Genomic DNA, 18,374 nt, shown 5'->3' on the forward strand with positions numbered 1-18,374 from the left:
CAACATGACTGCAACAAGACTGCAAATGTCCGGGGGCCATTACCTGGAGCCAGTGCCAACCTTTGGAGTTGTGATCGCCCGATGGCCAACATTGAACCTGGCCAGCTCCACGTCCCTCTCATCGAGCCAAGTCGTCAACGTGTGAAATCATGATTGCACTCAGTCAGTCCTTGACACAGGTACAATAATCTATTCCTTGTTTTCATGACCATTTCAACATGCCTGGTGTGTCCCTGCACACTTTCCAACGTTTGGCGCCCTTTATGCACTGCAGTCGTCAATAGTTCAGTCGCACTCATTCAATCCATGGACGGATGGTATTTCTTGATTAAGCGTCACATCCCAATATACCAAAGTCTTACCACCAATCAACATCCCAACCATTCGTCTTCCCCATGCTCACCCGAGGTTTGAGGTTGCACAAGCTCATCTGCCCCTTGCAGCAACCCAAACACCTTGGACGCAGGCTGGCAGGCTGGCATCTGGATGGAAGCACAGAATCGGCCCGCAGATTTTCCCTTGCCAATTTCCATGAACAACGAAATCCATGCTTCTCCGGACGGGTAGGAGATTCAACCGCATGATGGCTAAATGCATCCTTGACCTGGATAGAGATGAACAGTCTGCCCCGGACGTTGGAGAGAACTGATCATCGTGCGTAAACTCGAAGCGGCCGCTCGTAAATTATGCTCCGGGGCTTGGTTTGAACGAGCTGCACATCGATGCCCAACGTGGATTTGTTTTGCTGTGATCCGTGCTCACCTTGCGACAGTCAGATTCGACGGAGACTGAACACATGTCGATCACAAGGCCTGGTTGGTGGTGATGTTTACCGACCCGTGGCCAGGCTTTATTTGTAGTTGAATGGACAATGCACTATTCGGCTCTGGCAATTGCCCGATTTTTGCCTGACGAATCAGTGCGCAGTACATGTAGGAGGAGATGTCGGTAGTTTGCTGTCTGGTTGGCTTCAATGTTCGTGCATTGGGAGACTGCTCAGGCCACGGTGCATATATGTAGCTGCACCAGTTCAGACTGACACACTGTCAAAGAATGATCTGGCGTCGGGATAAAAATACGAGCGGCTATCAATGATAGTGTTATGACACAAGGCTAGGGATGTCAATGAGCTTGCCTGCCGTCTATCCGTGCATATCACTACTGCAACCTAATGCTCCTCAGCTAGATTATCCTCAGCTAGATCACGATACGACGATGGTCAAGGACGTTGTAAGGTGGGTAGCTTGCCAAACTTGCATTGCACGCAATAGAATCCACCTGCTAGCGACGGTTATCGCATGGTGAGTTCTTAAATAATGGCGTCATAGTATTGAGGACCTGGTGACAGATCTGCATTCCATTACGCGAAGTAACATCATGTTGACGAGAGCACTTGGCAACTAGCGTGTCGGAAGACATAATGTCATTTTACATGGCGAATGCTATAGGGTAGCCGTGAGAATAATGCTGGACTTGGACTACATCACGGTTCCCAAATACATCACTAGCATTGCTGGTGTGATAAGTTTTGAGAGATTGTGCGCTTAGTTTTACCTGAACTCGAATTTCACTCAAAGAGATATGAAATATTCAAACATTGTTGTTAGCTTCAACACACCTCCCACCAGATATCGACTTCCGTAACACCAGGCATACGATTACAGAAGATAGTATTGAACATTACATCATTTTCCATAATACCACTAACCAATCTGTCCATACAAATCCCCTTTCACATATAACCAACACAAAGCCTAACAAAACCCAGCACCCTAGAAAAACGCTATCGTACGAATCTCCACGCTCTCCCGATACGGCGCATCCGGCTTCGACGTCGGATCCTCAAACGCAGAATGTCCCACAAACCTCGCCCGACTCTCATCCGACTCATACGTCTTGAGTATAATGCAGTGATTCTCATCCATATCCGGGAAATACACCCACCGATGCTCGGGCGAGTAGCGCATCACATAATTCTCCCCCGTGCGATCACGATAGCGCAAAAACAACTTGAAAAAGTCCTCCTTGGGCGAAGACGTAATGTCACACATTGCCAACGGCATCTCCTCCACCTTGGCGAGCGGCTTCCAGACATTCAGAAACGCCACTCGTCGGGAGAGAAGGTCGTCCGCCTCATCGCCCAGCAGTTGACGCACGCGAAGGGGCCCGGATTCACTCGTGTAGTCGCAGTGGACTAATCTTACAGGTGCACGCTGCGACGTCTGAGACTCGTCGGTCAGTTTCTTCGCCTCGTTCACTTTTGTGCGGATCGTGTGGTCGAAGACAAGGACGCGCGCGGCGCCAACTGTATTTTTAACAAACTCGGCGACCTCTGGGTAGAACTTCTCCTTGACGAGCGTCTCGTCCTGCCACTTGTCCCTTGGGTACGTGCTCTTGAACTCGTGTAATGAAAACCCGTGCTTGTCCTCTGAATACTCCCCCTTCCTGTCCCACCCATCGTGTATGGACACCTCTTGGGCGTCGTCCCCTGGGTGGTGGGCGTCTGCCGCTCGCTCATCTTCATAGAAGTACACTTCAGTTGATCTGTCGTCGCTGTACTTGGTGTAATTGAGAGTGGCGCGAACGTACCTGTCGCTGTCTAGTCCAAAGACCTTGTTTACGTAGGCTTGACTAGACTGCCAGGCAGGAATCTTTTCAATGTCGCCGATCCATCGCTGGATGTTGGGCACTTTGTCCAGCGGCAGTTTTTGGATTTGGTATAGATGCATTGGCGCCATGATGGCAAAGTCAGCAATGGTGATGTCGTCGCCAACGACGTACTTTGTCTTGCCGAGCTGGTCGTTTAGCACGTTGGCTAGTTTAAGCCAGTTGGGCTCTTCTGCCGCGAGCGTCTCCTGGTCTGGCGCCATGGAAGAGATGCCCTTGAGGATGTTCTCTACCAGGTAGACGTAGTTGCTCCTGAACCAGCCGGATGCTTCCCAGTGTAGCCAGCAGTTGACGAGGGCGCGCTGCTTGGGATCCGTGGGATAGGCGCTGCTGCCACCATTCTTATCTGCCGCGTACTGCATGATGGCGTTGGACTGGGTGATGGCGACTCCATCGTCTGTTGCTGATGGCAGCGTGGCATTGGGGTTGATCTTTGCGTATTCTGCCGTCTTGTGCTCTCCCTTCATGTAGTCTGTGTGCTTGATCTCGTACGGCGTGCCCATGTAATCCAGGGCGGCAACGACCTTGTGGCAGTTGACCGAGGCCGGGTCAATATAGAGTTGGAGAACCATGGTTAAGAATTGGAAAGGCTCAGGTATGTGTTTGTGAGGATGTTGATTGAGGTAAACTGGGCGGAACGACGGAAAGGTACAGCGGTTTGGTCAGTCTTGTGTAGTATTTATGTTTTCGTGACTCTTGGTTTCTGCTAGGACCGACCAATTGTGCCAAATGCTCAAGACTAGCCAAGTCGTCTGGCAAGTGACACGTCTCTCGTTAATGGGTCTCCAGTTTTGAAGAAGGATTAGCTTGTGTGTGCATAAACTTCTTGAGAAACTGACGACATTGTCATCCGAGGCAAAGCTCCCCCTCACCTAGCTTTGCTCGAACCCCTCTTTATAAAACGGCCAAAGACCTTCATCCTGGTAAAATACGTAACGGCACCTGGGGCAAGCTAGCCTAAATAGCTACTATCACCGATGTTTGAAAATCTAAGCTGGAAGTGAAATTATCACCGAACCTTGCCGTTGATCGACCCACCATCCCGCATGAAAGGAATCAAAATGGTTGCAAGGGGGTATGCTATCTGTCCATCAACAGCTACTTACAGTATTTTGGTCCTGGAAAGCAATGAGTTTGAATCTAGCATGGTTATGAGACTATACAACCAGTTCCCCGCATTGATTTATATTCCAAATAAGGATAAAGTCTTAACGCCGAAACAGTGTGCCAGGTGACATCTGTATCAACAGGTCTCGAAGTAAAAGTAAATACACGTTAAATAAAACGAAAAGCTCGTTAATACACCACTATCACTTAGATTACACCAAATACCTCTGTCACACTTTCCAACTTGAAACCCTCACACATTATACCGCAAAATGAGTCCCCCAGCACAGCAAGAAGACGTCTACCAGACAGTCAACCCAACCACGGCAGAGATTCAAAAGTCCTTCCCCTACACATCCGACTCAGAAGTCTCAAATGCCATTGAAACTGCCCAAAAATGCTACGACAACACCTGGCGCCAGTCCAGCATCGCGGACCGCGCCAAGGTTGTCTCCCGTGCCGCGGCTCTCCTCAAGGAAAACCTGGAGATGCACGCACAGTTCATCACTCTTGAAATGGGAAAACACATTGACCAAGCTCGCTGGGAGGTGTCAGTTTCCAGTGACATCCTGCAATACTACGCTGAAAACGCAGAGTCCTTCCTAAAGCCGTACACTATACCCAAAGAGAAGGCCACTGTCTACTCTGAGCCCGTCGGTGTCATTCTTGCCATTGAGCCATGGAACTACCCTTATTATCAACTCGCTCGAGTGGCTGGTCCGCAACTCATGGCCGGGAATGTACTTCTCCTGAAGCCAGCACCTAGTACGCCGCAGTGTGCGCTCGCCTTTGCAAAGGCTTTTGAGGATGCTGGTGCGCCAAAGGGCGCTTACACCAATATCTTCTCTACTATTGCTCAAGTTAATACCTTGATTGATGACTTTCGCGTTCGTGGCGTCTGCTTGACAGGCAGTGAGCGGGCCGGTGCTTCTGTTGCCGAGCGAGCAGGACGCAACTTGAAGAAAGTTGTTCTCGAACTTGGTGGAAGTGACCCGGTGCTAGTTTTGGAAGATGCCGACCTGGAAGGCTCTCTGAGTCCTTGTATCATGGGTCGTCTACTGGGGATGGGTCAGTCTTGCGCTGCATCTAAGCGTTTCATCATCGTTGGTCAAGAGCGTGGTGACGCCTTCGTAAAAGGCTTAACTGCAGGTCTTGCTGGTCTTCAACCAGGTGAACCGACTGAGAGCTCAACTACAATCGGACCCTTGGCCTCGCAGCGCGGATTGGATCTCCTGCTAGATCAAATCTCTAAAGCTGTCGAGCACGGCGCAAAGGTAGTCGCCGGAGGGAAACGAATTGCGCGGCCTGGATTCTATGTCGAGCCCACCATCATCACCAACATCACGCCTGAGAATCCATTATTCCAGCAGGAGACATTTGGCCCCGTGTTTTCCGTGTATACTGTTGCAAGTGAAGCTGAGGCTATTACCCTTGCTAATGCTACGAAATTTGGCCTCGGAGCCTCCGTGTATAGTGCCGACGAGGAGAGGGCGCTTCGTGTCTCCAAATTGCTTGACTGTGGCATGGTTTTCATTAATGCGCCGGCTTGGACGAGTCCTGAAATGCCGTGGGGTGGTGTGAAGAATTCAGGATTTGGGAGAGAGCTTGGTGGTGAGCTGGGAATTGCGGAATTTATCAACAAGAAGTTGGTTAGGACGCCGTAGTTGTAGCTTTCTGATTTGTATCTGAGATTATTTTGCTGAAATGTAGCAATTTGCCGGGCATTAGAATGGCTTTTGAATGCCCTTTTGTTGACTTTATCCCTTGCTGTTCCCGTTTGACACTTGACACTTGATTGCATGACCAGATTTGGTGTTTCACAGTATCAAGCTGAATGAGGACAGGACCTCGAACGTGGTACACCTCTGATCAATACCAACAGCGGTCTTTATTTGACACGTTTGATGGCAGTAAAGTGGAAAACCAGGCAGGATCGAATATGAATTTGCTACGAATTATCTGACTGATTCCTAGAACTATCGACATGCAAATACAAGCACATTATTTACCAAAGTTCTTTCCAATCTGATCATACACACTAGCAAACGCGGTCCCAAGGCCCTGAACTGTATGTCCCTTCCCATCTGGACCAGGATCATTCAACTCAGTTACCGGTCGAACTCGATCAGCACCAACCTCAAGAATGGTACCACCAACATGGTCCTTGTTCGTGATTAAATCTATGATTGTTTCCACCACCTGTTTCGTGGTAACCCACTCGTCCACATTTTCGTCCACCCACTTCAACTTATCGTCTGTCCAGATTGGCGTCTTGACCAGCCCAGGCGCAACACCATTAACCCGAACATTAATCGTGGGTTCAAGATGTCCAAGACATCGGATGAACCCAGATATAGCGTGCTTACTAGCCGAGTATAGTGGCGTTGGGAGCAGGGGCAACTGAGCTGCGATAGATGAAAACAGCACAACCACGCCGTGATTAAGCTTTTGGCGCGTGAAGTAGTCGATGGCTAGCTGTGTTGCACGAACTGGGTGGGTGATATTGATGTCAAAAATCTTAAAAGACGATGCATTCACTGTGTCGGCTCCTTGGTTGAGGTCCCAAAAGTTGGAGTATCCCTGACATTGTTGGTTAGGAGCTTAGGATACATTCATCATGCCGCACCGGGGTGAACTAACGGGTGGCTCAAATATTCCTGCAGCTGGAAAGACCATGTCTAGGTGGCCAAACTTCTTGACTGCGTGGTCAAAAGAGTTTTGAAGCTGCGTCCAATTGGTTACGTCCGTTTCGATAAACGAAGCGCTTGCTCCATCGTTGCTCGTCTTGACGAGCTGCTCAGCTTCCGACCCAAGTTTGAGGTCGGCAATCACCACGCTGCATCCTTCCTGTAGAAGTCTCCGAGACAGCTCGAGCCCAATTCCTGATGCTCCTCCGGTGATCAAAGCTGTCTTACCGCGAATTTCGAGCGCCATGACGGTATTGGTGAAGGGCCAGTTGTAACACTGTAAAATAGTTGCAGATTAGATGTGCAAGTTATCAAATTCGGCCTTGTCGTCACACCTGCTACAAACGAGTCCAAAAGATGTTGGTGGCAATGAGAGGCGGTCCTGATATATGCACTTGACGAAGCTTCACCTTGGGTCTGTCGCTTCAAAGCTCGGCCACGACGTCAAACTGTGAGTGAACCAAAAGAAACGACACATGATGTCGGGCAACTGTGGGACAGACAGCTGGACACCCCCTCCAAAACACATTCGTTTGCGGGGGTGATCTGCGGGGTAGCCAGGGTTCGGCGATAATTTCAACTACGGCAAACCGTTGAATTCGGTGATAACTGCGTTTTCGGCTAGCAAGTATGCAGCTGAGAACACCCTTGTGCAGATCGAGATTGGACCAAGTTTCGGGCTTGGGCTCAGGTCTGTTCAATGATGGTGGCTAAAGAAACTGTCCTGTGCTGGGTGCAGGGGTTTGAAGAAAGCACTTCGATTTTCGTAGCTGTCAAATGACATGTCTTCTTCATAAATGTCATTACATATTGGCACATCGTATTGTTTCCATTGTGGCAACCTGGGTAAACAGCGACCGCATCTGCTGGCAATCAGCTCATCGGGGCTCCCCATGGCTCCATCTGATTCATAAAGGCCCAAAAGGCATCATTGTCGAATTGTCCCTGAAACTGCCAGTCTAGGATCGAGTCTTGCCGTTCTCTATCAGAGACTTCTGGGAATAGATCCTTGTCGAAGCTGGCGCCAGAAAGACTGTTGTACAATAGATCATGTAATGGCAATGGAGGGGGTAAATCAGCGAGACTTTCGTCCATGCAAGTATCTGTCTCTTGGTAGGCTTGGCTACCGCTCACATTGTACACAGGTGGTGTCCAAGCATTGGATGAACTTTCAGCGTTGGATGGTGTACTGCTTGCAGGAGTGGACATGGGGTAGCCCCGAGCAGCTCTTCTTATTCGGACTTGTAGTGCTTTCAAGACATTTGCTGCGGTTTCGGCCAATGGATTGAGTGACTTTACCCTCTCAAAATGATCTATGACGGTGTCAACTCCCTGAATGGCCTCCTCGCGGCTTCTGGGATTGTCTTTGGGATACAGCGTGTAAATGCTTGCCACAGTTACAGCAGCGTCGAAGGTGGCGAACAAGTACGCGAAACTTCTGTACTTTCTCAGCGGCCGGTCATTGAAATTCTTTCTTTCTGCCCGGAGGGTACAAAGGCCGGCTCTGAGGGCATGGGATCGATTCTTGGAATTTCTGAAAATGTGTGGCCTGTGTAGTGCGAGGATGGTGAACCAGATCGTTGCTTCAACTGCCTCTCGTGCATCGGGAAGCCAGAAGCAGTCCGGATGAGCATCAAACCTCCTGTCCGGGTTTTCAAGCCATAAATAAGGCGGTAGATGCTCACTGAAGTCCATGATTTCCTCGTGAAGGCTCTGAATTTCGTCATTCATGCCTGGCTTGGACTGAATTAAAGACACTCTGATGAGGAACCGTGCGACGCTGTGGTAGACGATTTGAACCGTCAATAAGGTCGGCAAATCGAATTCTTGCCTTGGGTACGGCGCGACTCTTGTGCGATCCTGGGTCACCGGAGCATCGATTGGAGGCGTGGTCTCCATGTCCCGTAGTGTAACTCTCAACGGCCGCCCCAACATGATGGACATGTGAGCATCCCAGCAGCAGAGATTCAACCATCTAAAACAAAATTAGCTCTCTTGAACCTGGGCGCCAAACAGAAGAATAGAGGAACACAAAATAGAATCTGGCACTTACGTTTTCCTTCTCGTTTCGCAATCCCATAAATATTGCATAGATGGCACAGGCTGCGGAGAGTCATCGACAAGCACATCTAGATGCCACTGAAGACGTCTCGCGCCATTAATTGTTTCACCAAGAGAGTCCCAACTCTCTTGAACTTTCCCCAGCGTTTTGAGAAATATAGTTCGAAGGAAATTGACTTGAATTCCTGCTCGCGGAAGCTCATCCCTGGAGAGAATTGAGGCCATCTCCAAACCGGCTTCACTGTACTCTCTAGCGACATCCTCCAGAGTCATGTCCGATTTGTACTTCAAGCTGTCACATCGGCTGTCACTCACGTCCCAGTATAATAGAGACAAGGCCAGCACTTGGAAAAGTAGTGCTGGGAAGAAGCGAGTGTCCGGTGGCAAGGCCAGGAGGTTATTTGACACATCAGCGTATGTCAGCCTGTCCCAGCGAGCCTTGTCTTCCATGAATGTCACCATATCCAACGGGTTATATTGCCAATTCACATTGTTAAAGAAATTGGCGGCGAGATTGTCGATGATAGCCGACGGAGGCAGAGTGCGAAGGCTCGCCCTGTACCACGCAGTACTTCCCCATGGTGACGGCGTATGCGGCGGTGAAGCAGGAGTAGTGTTAGATTCAGCAGGAAAAGACCCATCAACCTCCAGTGCCTTATTGTACAAGCCAATTGAAGTGGTAGGGTTTCCATCCGAGAATCCAAGCGCCTGTACTTTCAGAGCAGAATCTTTGCTAGAGCCATGCGACTCACTATTTGTAGCTCCATCAGGACTTGGAAAAGAGGTCGCGTTGAGCTTGATGATTTGCTCGCGGTTATGAATGCCTGGATATTTCTCCGGGGGGAAGAATTCGTAATGGCACTTTGCCTGCCCGCGATGAGTGAGCAATGAGCATAAACCCTGGTCACAATGAGAGCGGAGGAACTGACTTGGTTGCCGCGCACGGTGCAGTTTGAGCAAGGTGTCTCGCGATCGCACTGATGCTTGGATTAATACTATGACACTATGCAGCTACGACACTTGAGCGAATCAGAGCATACCTTTTGCTTCCGGCGATGACAATCTGTGCAAGATGTGACAGCTCTCATCCTCCTCCGGACAACACGTTGATTGCCCGAAGCCGGCGCCGTCTTCCTGGTGGTAGGCATAATAAATACTGTGGCCGATGCCGCACCGACTATACGACGAGAGTGAAACACGGGTGCGTGCGTGCTATATTAGACATGGATCGCATGTACATAAAATGTCTGGTCGAGCGCATAAGGAGAGCAGAATGAAGCACCAGGTTGAGGTCAGTTGTGTTGTGTTGTGTTGTGTTGTGTTGTGTCATGCAAGAAAGATGGGATGCGGAGGAAGAGTGGAGTAAAGTTCAACGTTCGTGGGGCGGGACAGAAATTATTTGAGATCTGACAGGGCGATCTGATTTGATGCCGGCAGCCGCTCGGCATGATAAGGAAGGAAGTGGGTGCACTGACCTTCGTGACTGTCAGCTGCTGGCGGCGCAACGGAGAACGGTGCGAGACACTGTAATTTCATCCCTCATACCAGCGACAGGTTGAAATTCATCCTTAATACTGAAGAATTGCTTGCAGACAGTAGTGAAGTCAATCGCTGGCCTCAAGACAAACAATGCATCATGTATTCTCAATACTCATCGATGTGGTTGATACCACGGCTGGTTGCTTTCACCCCGATCTAAGTTTGCAGCTTCGCACGGCCCAGCAAGGCATCGTGGTAGTGCAGGGTAGGGATATCCCCAGTCCTCATGTTTGATATCACACATCGCCAGGAAGTCCAATAACTTGGACAGATGTTTGATCATAGATTGTAAATTTTACATACCTGAGTATCCAATCACCCCGAAAGGGCGGAAGGCTGCCAAGAAGTAAGTGCTTAACTACTCCGACTGCTTCGGCCGGCGTTATCTTCAAACCCTCCACAGCCATTGTTTGGGGTCTGCTCACGCCAGTCAAAAGTTTGGCAACAGAAGCATGGCAAACCACTCGTCAACTCAGTTTTCTGGTTGTAATTTCAGACACTTCTCATTTGCTGCACCAAGGCTTCGTTGTTGCACTTCCAGTGAATGCTGAACATGGCCAGGTATGTGACATCGACGAAGATGTAACTTTCATTGCCAGTCCTGAATTCTATGGTTGCATATAGAAGCAAAACGCTTCGTCCACGCCCTGATATAGAATTCCAATCTTTTCCAGCACTCAATGGTTGAGAACGTCAACAGAAAGCCTTGTATCATGGGCCTGCCGTCGTAAACTGTCCCCTTCTTCATTCGATCCGCAAGCGGCTTCGGCTGTAGGGCAGGATCTTTGTCCCTAGGTCTTTTATCAGCATCGGCTTTGCAGGTTACGTAGGACACCAGAATCCCTTAAGTTACCTGAGAGTTGCCGTCATCTGCCACCTCACAAAAATTCAAGGTCTATCCACAAAACTGGAAGTCGCACAACTAAGGTGTTCGGGAGAAGTTCCAAATCGCGTCAAGCTTCGATCGTGTGGATGGAAGTCCCAAAACACCCCTCCGCGGAGAGCACCTGCCTCAAGCTGTCAAGCTGATTAATCCAGTTCCTGTTCCTGCCAACCGGTCTCTTTCTGGACTACATGGCTTCACCATCTCCTTCATGCTTGAACTAGCATCTGTGCATTTCTGCAGTCAGCAACACCAATAACCTGCAACTCGGGCGGTGTGATTATGGGTACCGTCTGCTAGGCATCAGCCATGAACCTAAATCATCATCAATGCTAGATATCCTGCCAACACAAAGTAGCGTGCGGAAAATCAGATTCCGGTTCGAGATCTCGTCATAGTATTATGTTTAAGGTGCGGAGTTCTATAGCTTGACAACCATAAGATGTTGCTAATCCGTTGTGGGCAGTTGTCATCGAACGAGAGGGTTGGGCTGAAAACAAAAGATCCACGGATTCCGGCCACGGCTAAAGTTGAGCAGAACGAATAGGAGATTTCTTGCGCCCTCATGCCTGGTGTTGTCCAGACTCCTGAGCGCCTCATTAGCCGTGGTACCTGCCAATGTCAAACTCGATTCAGATTGTCGTCATGAACGGCGGGGAGAGATGCCGATATCTAGCACAATTCTAGAGAAACACCGGAATCCTACTACACACGCATTGGGAAGGAGCTGGAATTGCACAGGCCTCAACCAATATTCCAACGTTGTCGAGGGTTCGAGCATGATATTTCTCTCTGCCTCTCCGGAGCACCTCCCTTTGTTGGTCGTTAGTCAGGGATAAATTGGAGGAGCGATTTGGGGTAACTTGGAGAACCACGGTCCCCTGGGAGAAACCGACCAAGCACCGAGAACCAGGCTCAATCAATACCTACTTGGAGCCCAACAAAGAGGAAATTGCAGACTACCTTCTCAAACAAGCTGGTGACTATCTCTTGACTAGGACGTTCAGACGTTATCTCAGCACACGTCGTACCACATGCAACCCTACGGTGTTCTCCATCTTTGGAGTTGGAGCCGCTACATGCGGAGATACGACATTCGGGCTGCCCAGAGTTGCATCGTGAGTCTTGGCGCCAACGTGACCTCAGCCAAGCACAATAATCTTCAACGAAGAATTGTTGTCGGAATTTTCTATCGGCCGGGCATCAATTGGAGCCATTATGGCAGCCATCCTCCCGAATGTTTGTCACCGCTTGGCACCACCAAGAGTCGGGCAAAGTTCGCAAGGAGCCGAAGTGTAACCCGACTCGATTCTTGGCGATATCTTTAAGGCTGCTTTGACCTGACATCTGCTGTGCTCCCATGCTGTCCACACGATCCAATTAGGCTACCCGTTGAAGCTTTTTACATGAAACCCACCAACATTTTCATATTCGAAATCGAGGCTGAAAACCGGGAATAGAGCCCCTGGGCCCGCAAAATAGGCAAGTATGCTTTTCACTAAGCTAGTTGAACAAGTATATTGTTCAAGGCTTCACCAAGAGATGCCGAGAAGGATGGGCGCAACTGCCCTCTGGTCCGGCCCCTCTTTCTTCACGGCTGACCCCCCCAATTCGGCAGGTCCCTTGATCCGCCCCAGATCTCGCCATGGCATTGACACTTGATGTTATTACTGTGTGTCCACTCCTCTCCAATCTGATGTGGGCGTGGAGGGCGTTGTTCCCCAGTACCTGGATTAAGGAGTCATGCTGCCCCATCACAGGGTGTATCACAAGTGGTTGGTGCGAGGCATGAGATGGTCAAACCATTCCCAACAAAGAAGTTCCTCAATCTTAGTCGATACATATGCTCTGCCCAATCGGAGGCTGAAGGAGGGAGCTTCCTGTGCAATTTCATTATCAAGGATTGCACACAGTTGCGCGGCTGGCGCCGTGGCTGTCTACCCACCACCTCATGTGAACAGGGCCGGGACAAAGGAGATCGGCGGCAGCACAGTTGGATTAAGCATATCTTCAGGCTCAACAGATCATCACCAACACGGGCAATGAGTTGCATTTTGGAGAATCCTGAGAGAAGCGATCCGGCATGGAGCTTCCGAGTGACCTCGAATCCTCCGTCTGTGCTGGTCACAACTAAGAAAACATCACCTTTTTAGTAATACAAGGCATCGCAAAGCAGCTGCAATGCGATCCTGCAAAAGGCTGCATCTCGAAATCTCAAAATTCCCCACAGTCAAGTGTGATGCCCTCCACTTGTTCCGCATGACACCATCACCGCAAGTTTGAGTCGCCCGAATCGCCAGCCCGGGCAATCGGTCTTAGAGAAAAGTAAACCCGTAACTGCCGGGCCACTTAAGCGACCTTCCTATCTCTATTGGCTTCACTCACTTTGTTATCCAACCCGAGATAGGTAGTTGAGGATGTGGGCTGGTCAACCGTAGCGTTGCAACTCTGGTAGTACGGATTGTTTGGCGGATCAGAACCAAGCTTGCATGGTCACACTCGACGACGGGCAGACCAAAAGGGAAGCTCAACTTGAGAGTAATGTTGGGCAACATGATTACAATCGAATCAACTCGAAGGCTTGTCTCGATTGTTGACATTGGCTTGAATATAAAGTCAGCATGATCCGGCGATGGAATTCGAGATGCTTCCTAGGCAGAACTAAGCAGGCTCAGGCAAAACACCTAAGCCTAGGCCATTAAGTCACCGCTTTATCTTTTCTAACACCCGATTTGCTGATTCGACATGAAGTCTGCTGCCATTCTTGGCCTTACTGGCCTGGCTGCCAATGTCCTGGCCCACCCTGAGAGACGACATGCCAACGATGCCTCTCTGGACAAGCGTGGTGTTGACCTGAGCAAGTTCCGCATGCCTGAGCTGTCAGAGTACACCGTTTCTTCCAAGGCCAAGTCAAACCCGGCTGTTAGCTCTATCAACAAGCGCGGTGACTATGTCGGCGCCGCCAGACAGCTCGTAAAGACTGTTCACCCCGGGGCTGAGTTCCGTGTTGTTGATGATCACTACGTTGGAACTGACGGCCTCGCCCATGTCAACTTCAAGCAGACAGTCCACGGCATTGATATCGACAATGCTGATTTCAATGTCAACGTTAGCCCCGATGGCACAATCTTCTCCTATGGCAACAGCTTCTACAAGGGCAAGGCTCCTGCCGAGAGCCCGCTGACCAAGCGAGCATTTACTGACCCCCTTAATGCTTTGAAGGGAGTTGTCGATATCCTTGGACTTTCCGTCAAGGCCACCGGCGCCAAGGCCGAGGCCAAGAAAGGATCAGAGACTTACACCTTCAAAGGCACAAAGGGTGCTGTCAGCGATCCTGAAGCCAAGCTCGTCTATCTCACGAAGAAGGATGGCACGCTCGCCTTGACTTGGAGAGTTGAGACCGATGTTATGGACAACTGGCTGCTTACCTACATTGATGCTGATAACAGCAAAGACGTCCACGGCGTTGTTGACTACGTCTCCGACTTTGCTACCATGCAGGTTTATCCCTGGACCGTCAACGACCCTACTGAGGGCAGCCGCTCCATTCAGACTGACCCCTGGAACATCAATGCTTCTCCATTTACCTGGTTTGGTGATGGTTCCAAGAACTACACCACGCTCTGGGGTAACAATGCTGTTGCCCAGACCAACTATGACGGACACAACAACATCAACGACTACGCCAACAGCTATCGCCCAACGTCCGCTGCTCGCAAGTTTGAGTACAATTACTCCCCTAGCATGTCCAACAAGAAGGACTACCAAGATGCCTCTATTACTCAGTTATTCTACAGCTCCAACACCTACCATGATCTCCTCTATACGTTGGGCTTCAACGAGGCTGCTGGTAACTTCCAGACCAACAACAACGGCAAGGGTGGCAAAGGCAATGACTTTGTTGTCCTCAATGCCCAGGACGGCAGTGGCACCAACAATGCCAACTTCGCTACTCCTCCCGATGGTTCCCGAGCTCGCATGAGAATGTACATGTGGACTCAGACGAACCCTAACCGCGACTGCTCTTTTGACTCTGATGTCATCATCCACGAGTACACTCACGGTCTCTCCACCCGTCTGACTGGTGGTCCTGCCAACTCTGGCTGCCTCAACGGCCTTGAGTCTGGAGGCATGGGCGAGGGCTGGTCCGACTTCATGGCCATTGCTATTCTGGCTAAGTCTACTGATACCCGCGCCAAGGATTTCCCCGTTGGCGCTTGGGTCTACAATAACCCCAAGGGTATCCGATCCTACCCCTACTCCACCAACACCAAGACCAACCCATACACTTACGCCACTGCCAACCAGAAGAACGAGGTCCATGCTATGGGCGAGATCTGGGCCAACACTCTCTACGAGGTGTTCTGGAACCTTGTCGACAAGCACGGCATTACCGCCGATAAGTACCCTACTCTTGACAGCAAGGGCGTACCCAAGGATGGCCGTTACCTCACCATGAAGCTGGTCATGGGTGGCATGGCTCTTCAACCCTGCAACCCCAACATGGTCTCTGCCCGTGACGCCATCCTCGACGCCGATAAGCAACTCACTGGCGCTTCCAACAAGTGCGAGATCTGGAAGGCCTTTGCCAAGCGTGGTTTGGGCACCAAGGCCAACTACAACGGTGGCCGCAACCGTGTTGAGGATTTCACCGTCCCCGCCGGCTGCTAAATTATTTATCTATATTTCTTAAAGACTGTCCGCGCGGGCCGTGGAGTGGAATGCCGTTGATAGGCAAGCAGCATCGTGTATTTGGATGTAAGCGATTTAGTTGCAAAGCATTTGAGGGTGGCCGAAGCCGCTGCGGTGAGGTGTTGGGTTTGTGTAAGGACGGAGTTGGGCGAGCCCGTGACTATCTTGCGGACAGAAGACGATGTGCGTCTTAACATTTTGTTTTCGCATATTTTTCACCCTTACCAAGTATATAAAAGCTCTCATCTGTAAATGAAATCCATCCTATATGCCATGTGCTGCTTCGAAGGTGAACTGTCTTGAAAACTTTCGTCAGGAATACTCATCCAGCGGCTAGGAGGATGTGAGAGCAATTCTTAATGACGCGCCGTCTTTTTATCGCTCGTAAACAAACAGACTCTTAGACCAAGGCCTCTCAGTAGTGGCATACAAAATCATGCTATATTCATCACTCCCTTTATGCTTACAAAACAAATAAAATACCAAATTATCGCCACGCCTTGGACATTATTGCACAGCCGCCTTTTTCTGAAACTTGCTCAATAGATTCCTCAAAAACTTGGACCCAGCAACCTCATCCGCGCCAACTAACCTCCTCACCAGGATATTATACAGTCCACCAAACGCAAGCGCAATAGCCGTCGACGTAAAAATAATCACATTGTACGGCATACTAAAGTCCGGCGTGGGCAGATACAGCAGCAAACTAGTGGTACGGAGGTTCATGACTTGCGGTTCGAGGGTGCGAATCACGGCTGCTGCGACATCGAAGCCGCGATTCGCATCAGGTGGGTATTCTGTGTATCGCAAGATGGCTTTTTCAAAGTCATATGTGAGGAAGACGGTGCATTTGGGGGGAATTCGCATCAGAAGCTCCAGCTGGGTGCCGCGGGAGCGGTCGAGAGCAGGGCGGTAGTGGATTTGCTTGATGAGTTCGGATGAATTGGTGTTTGGGGCGGCCGAGGTTGAAATGCGTGTGGATAGGGTGTGGAGGTATATGCGCATGAACCAGGGGAGGGATTCGAGGTAGACGAATTCGACTTCCACGGCGTTGGGGTTGGTGAGAATGGCTTGGACACCGCCGTGCTCTTGACCGTGGCCGGTGAAACTGCGCTCTGCGTAGAGGAGCGGCTGTATGGGCTCGACGAGTTCCTTTGCTGCTTCGTCTGGGGTTTTGGGCTCGGATTTGGGGAGCACGAGGGCGAATTCGTTTTCGGGCGGGAATGTGTAGCATCTGGACATGCCGTTTTTGTCCTTGATTTCGGTCGACCCTTCAGACGCATAGACGACGCGCGAATTGGGGACTTGAAGGCACACGGGTGGCAGTTTAGGGTCGGCGAGGGGGCATGTGCCTTTCATCGGGCGGCCAAATATTTGAGAAAGCGTCCAGTCCTGGCCATTGAGATGGTCGGCTGGGAAGCAGTGCTCGTCATCGTGGTAGGGCTTGGTCGTGTCGCAGACTAGTTCGTGATTGGGAGGCGGCCGCGGGATAGGATTATCTGAAGATGTGGTTAGTTTTTGGACGCGAATTTGTTTTGCCTTTGGCGAGTGTACCTCTAGGCCTCTTGGATCGATCAACATCCATAACCATGTCAATCGTCTGTTCCATCTGCAACACGCAATTGCCGTTGTTGTCGCAGATTGGCTTCACATCAATCGCCATGCTCTGAAAGGATGAATCAAATAACTTATGACCGTCTAACAGACTCGCAATGCCTGCTTTCCCGTGGCACGGCAGCAGCTTCAAGAAGGGCGTCAAATTCTCAGTGCACACAACCTCATGCGGCAAAACACCATGTAATAATCTCGTCTTTGCCAGCGTCTCGCTCGAATGGTGGCCCTCTGGTTGAAATGACAGAGCCGGCCGTACCGTCCTTGTTCCGTCGATAAAGTTTAGACTCGCGCAGAACAGGCCAGACAAGGCATTCGTCAGGGTCAGCCAGTTCTCGTCTGCTTGTCGCTCGGTTTCGGCATCCATCCACGCCCACAACTCTACACCTGTGCCCCCTTCCTTTGTACCATCCCACGGTCGGGCTCCCCATGTCTCTGCATCCCAGCGACCTAATGTAAACCGTAGATGCAGCTCCCGTGTGCCTGCATACTCCAGTATCTGGCCAAGTGAGCGGGGGAATAATCTGAAATTGTGCGCCTCAAAGTCGGCGATGGACGTATTTGATTTGAAATTGAAGCTTGCGAGAAGCTGGGAGAGCGGTAGCGGTCGCAGATTAAGTTGCTCGTGGTAGTCGGCAGCCGTGGCGAGTCCTGGGACAAAAGTTGCCAGCAACGCCCCCAGCCAGGGACGCATCTCGTGAATGTGTTATGGTCTATGCAGCGCTCAATGCAAGTTGTTTCCACACGATACAAAGAAGAAATAGAGACCAAATACAATTAAAAGGAAAAAAGAAGGTCAAAGAATGAAGTTACCTGCGCGGTTGCAGTAGGGTGCGCATCTCACGTGTGTCGCGATGAGTTCATGAGGTTCAAGCTCCCTGTCCAGGAATGTATCACGAAAGCTGGAGAGGCCAACAAGCGACGTGGAGCAATTGGCGTCTGGTTAAACCACAGGGCGGACACGATGATGGATAATGGCTGCTGACCCTGGATTTGAGTGGCTTGATGCGGAACCACACGGAGCATTCATTCAACCAAGGCCAACTTTGAAGCACCAGACACATGTGCACTCAAACAGGAACGTGGATCCCTGGTGGTCGGTGAAACGTGGCAGAATCTTGATGCCT

At 50.4% G+C, this 18,374-nt stretch overlaps 7 protein-coding genes across 7 annotated transcripts; 3 read left to right on the forward strand and 4 right to left on the reverse strand.

Annotated features, from left to right (window-relative positions):
• Positions 1 to 1,772: 1,772 nt before the first annotated feature.
• On the reverse strand, positions 1,773 to 3,239 carry VFPPC_01758 (glutathione s-transferase; the record flags this gene model as incomplete). The annotated part of the gene is made up of 1 exon (XM_018281530.1): positions 1,773 to 3,239. The coding sequence occupies one exon, from the start codon at positions 3,237 to 3,239 to the stop codon at positions 1,773 to 1,775; it is 1,467 nt and encodes a 488-aa protein (XP_018150287.1).
• An 807-nt stretch (positions 3,240 to 4,046) lies between these two features.
• VFPPC_01759 (succinate-semialdehyde dehydrogenase (NADP+)) lies at positions 4,047 to 5,438 on the forward strand (the record flags this gene model as incomplete). The annotated part of the gene is made up of 1 exon (XM_018281531.1): positions 4,047 to 5,438. One exon carries the CDS (start codon positions 4,047 to 4,049, stop codon positions 5,436 to 5,438), a length of 1,392 nt encoding a protein of 463 aa, XP_018150288.1.
• A 337-nt stretch (positions 5,439 to 5,775) lies between these two features.
• VFPPC_01760 (NAD-dependent 15-hydroxyprostaglandin dehydrogenase) lies at positions 5,776 to 6,708 on the reverse strand (the record flags this gene model as incomplete). Its single annotated transcript, XM_018281532.1, has 2 exons — positions 5,776 to 6,354; positions 6,415 to 6,708. 2 exons carry the CDS (start codon positions 6,706 to 6,708, stop codon positions 5,776 to 5,778), a joined length of 873 nt encoding a protein of 290 aa, XP_018150289.1.
• Positions 6,709 to 7,334: 626 nt separating this feature from the next.
• On the reverse strand, positions 7,335 to 9,670 carry VFPPC_01761 (Zn2/Cys6 DNA-binding protein; the record flags this gene model as incomplete). Its single annotated transcript, XM_018281533.1, has 4 exons — positions 7,335 to 8,436; positions 8,515 to 9,389; positions 9,452 to 9,499; positions 9,563 to 9,670. 4 exons carry the CDS (start codon positions 9,668 to 9,670, stop codon positions 7,335 to 7,337), a joined length of 2,133 nt encoding a protein of 710 aa, XP_018150290.1.
• A 3,067-nt stretch (positions 9,671 to 12,737) lies between these two features.
• Positions 12,738 to 13,097, forward strand: VFPPC_15429 (hypothetical protein; the record flags this gene model as incomplete). The annotated part of the gene is made up of 1 exon (XM_018293182.2): positions 12,738 to 13,097. One exon carries the CDS (start codon positions 12,738 to 12,740, stop codon positions 13,095 to 13,097), a length of 360 nt encoding a protein of 119 aa, XP_018150291.2.
• Positions 13,098 to 13,689: 592 nt separating this feature from the next.
• On the forward strand, positions 13,690 to 15,615 carry VFPPC_01763 (extracellular elastinolytic metalloproteinase precursor; the record flags this gene model as incomplete). The annotated part of the gene is made up of 1 exon (XM_018281534.1): positions 13,690 to 15,615. The coding sequence occupies one exon, from the start codon at positions 13,690 to 13,692 to the stop codon at positions 15,613 to 15,615; it is 1,926 nt and encodes a 641-aa protein (XP_018150292.1).
• Positions 15,616 to 16,143: 528 nt separating this feature from the next.
• VFPPC_13149 (GPI transamidase component Gpi16) lies at positions 16,144 to 17,941 on the reverse strand (the record flags this gene model as incomplete). Its single annotated transcript, XM_018290926.1, has 2 exons — positions 16,144 to 17,135; positions 17,191 to 17,941. The coding sequence occupies 2 exons, from the start codon at positions 17,939 to 17,941 to the stop codon at positions 16,144 to 16,146; spliced, it is 1,743 nt and encodes a 580-aa protein (XP_018150293.1).
• Positions 17,942 to 18,374: the final 433 nt, after the last annotated feature.

This window comes from Pochonia chlamydosporia, chromosome 1, assembly GCF_001653235.2.
Source record: "Pochonia chlamydosporia 170 chromosome 1, whole genome shotgun sequence".
Lineage (NCBI taxonomy): Eukaryota > Fungi > Ascomycota > Sordariomycetes > Hypocreales > Clavicipitaceae > Pochonia > Pochonia chlamydosporia.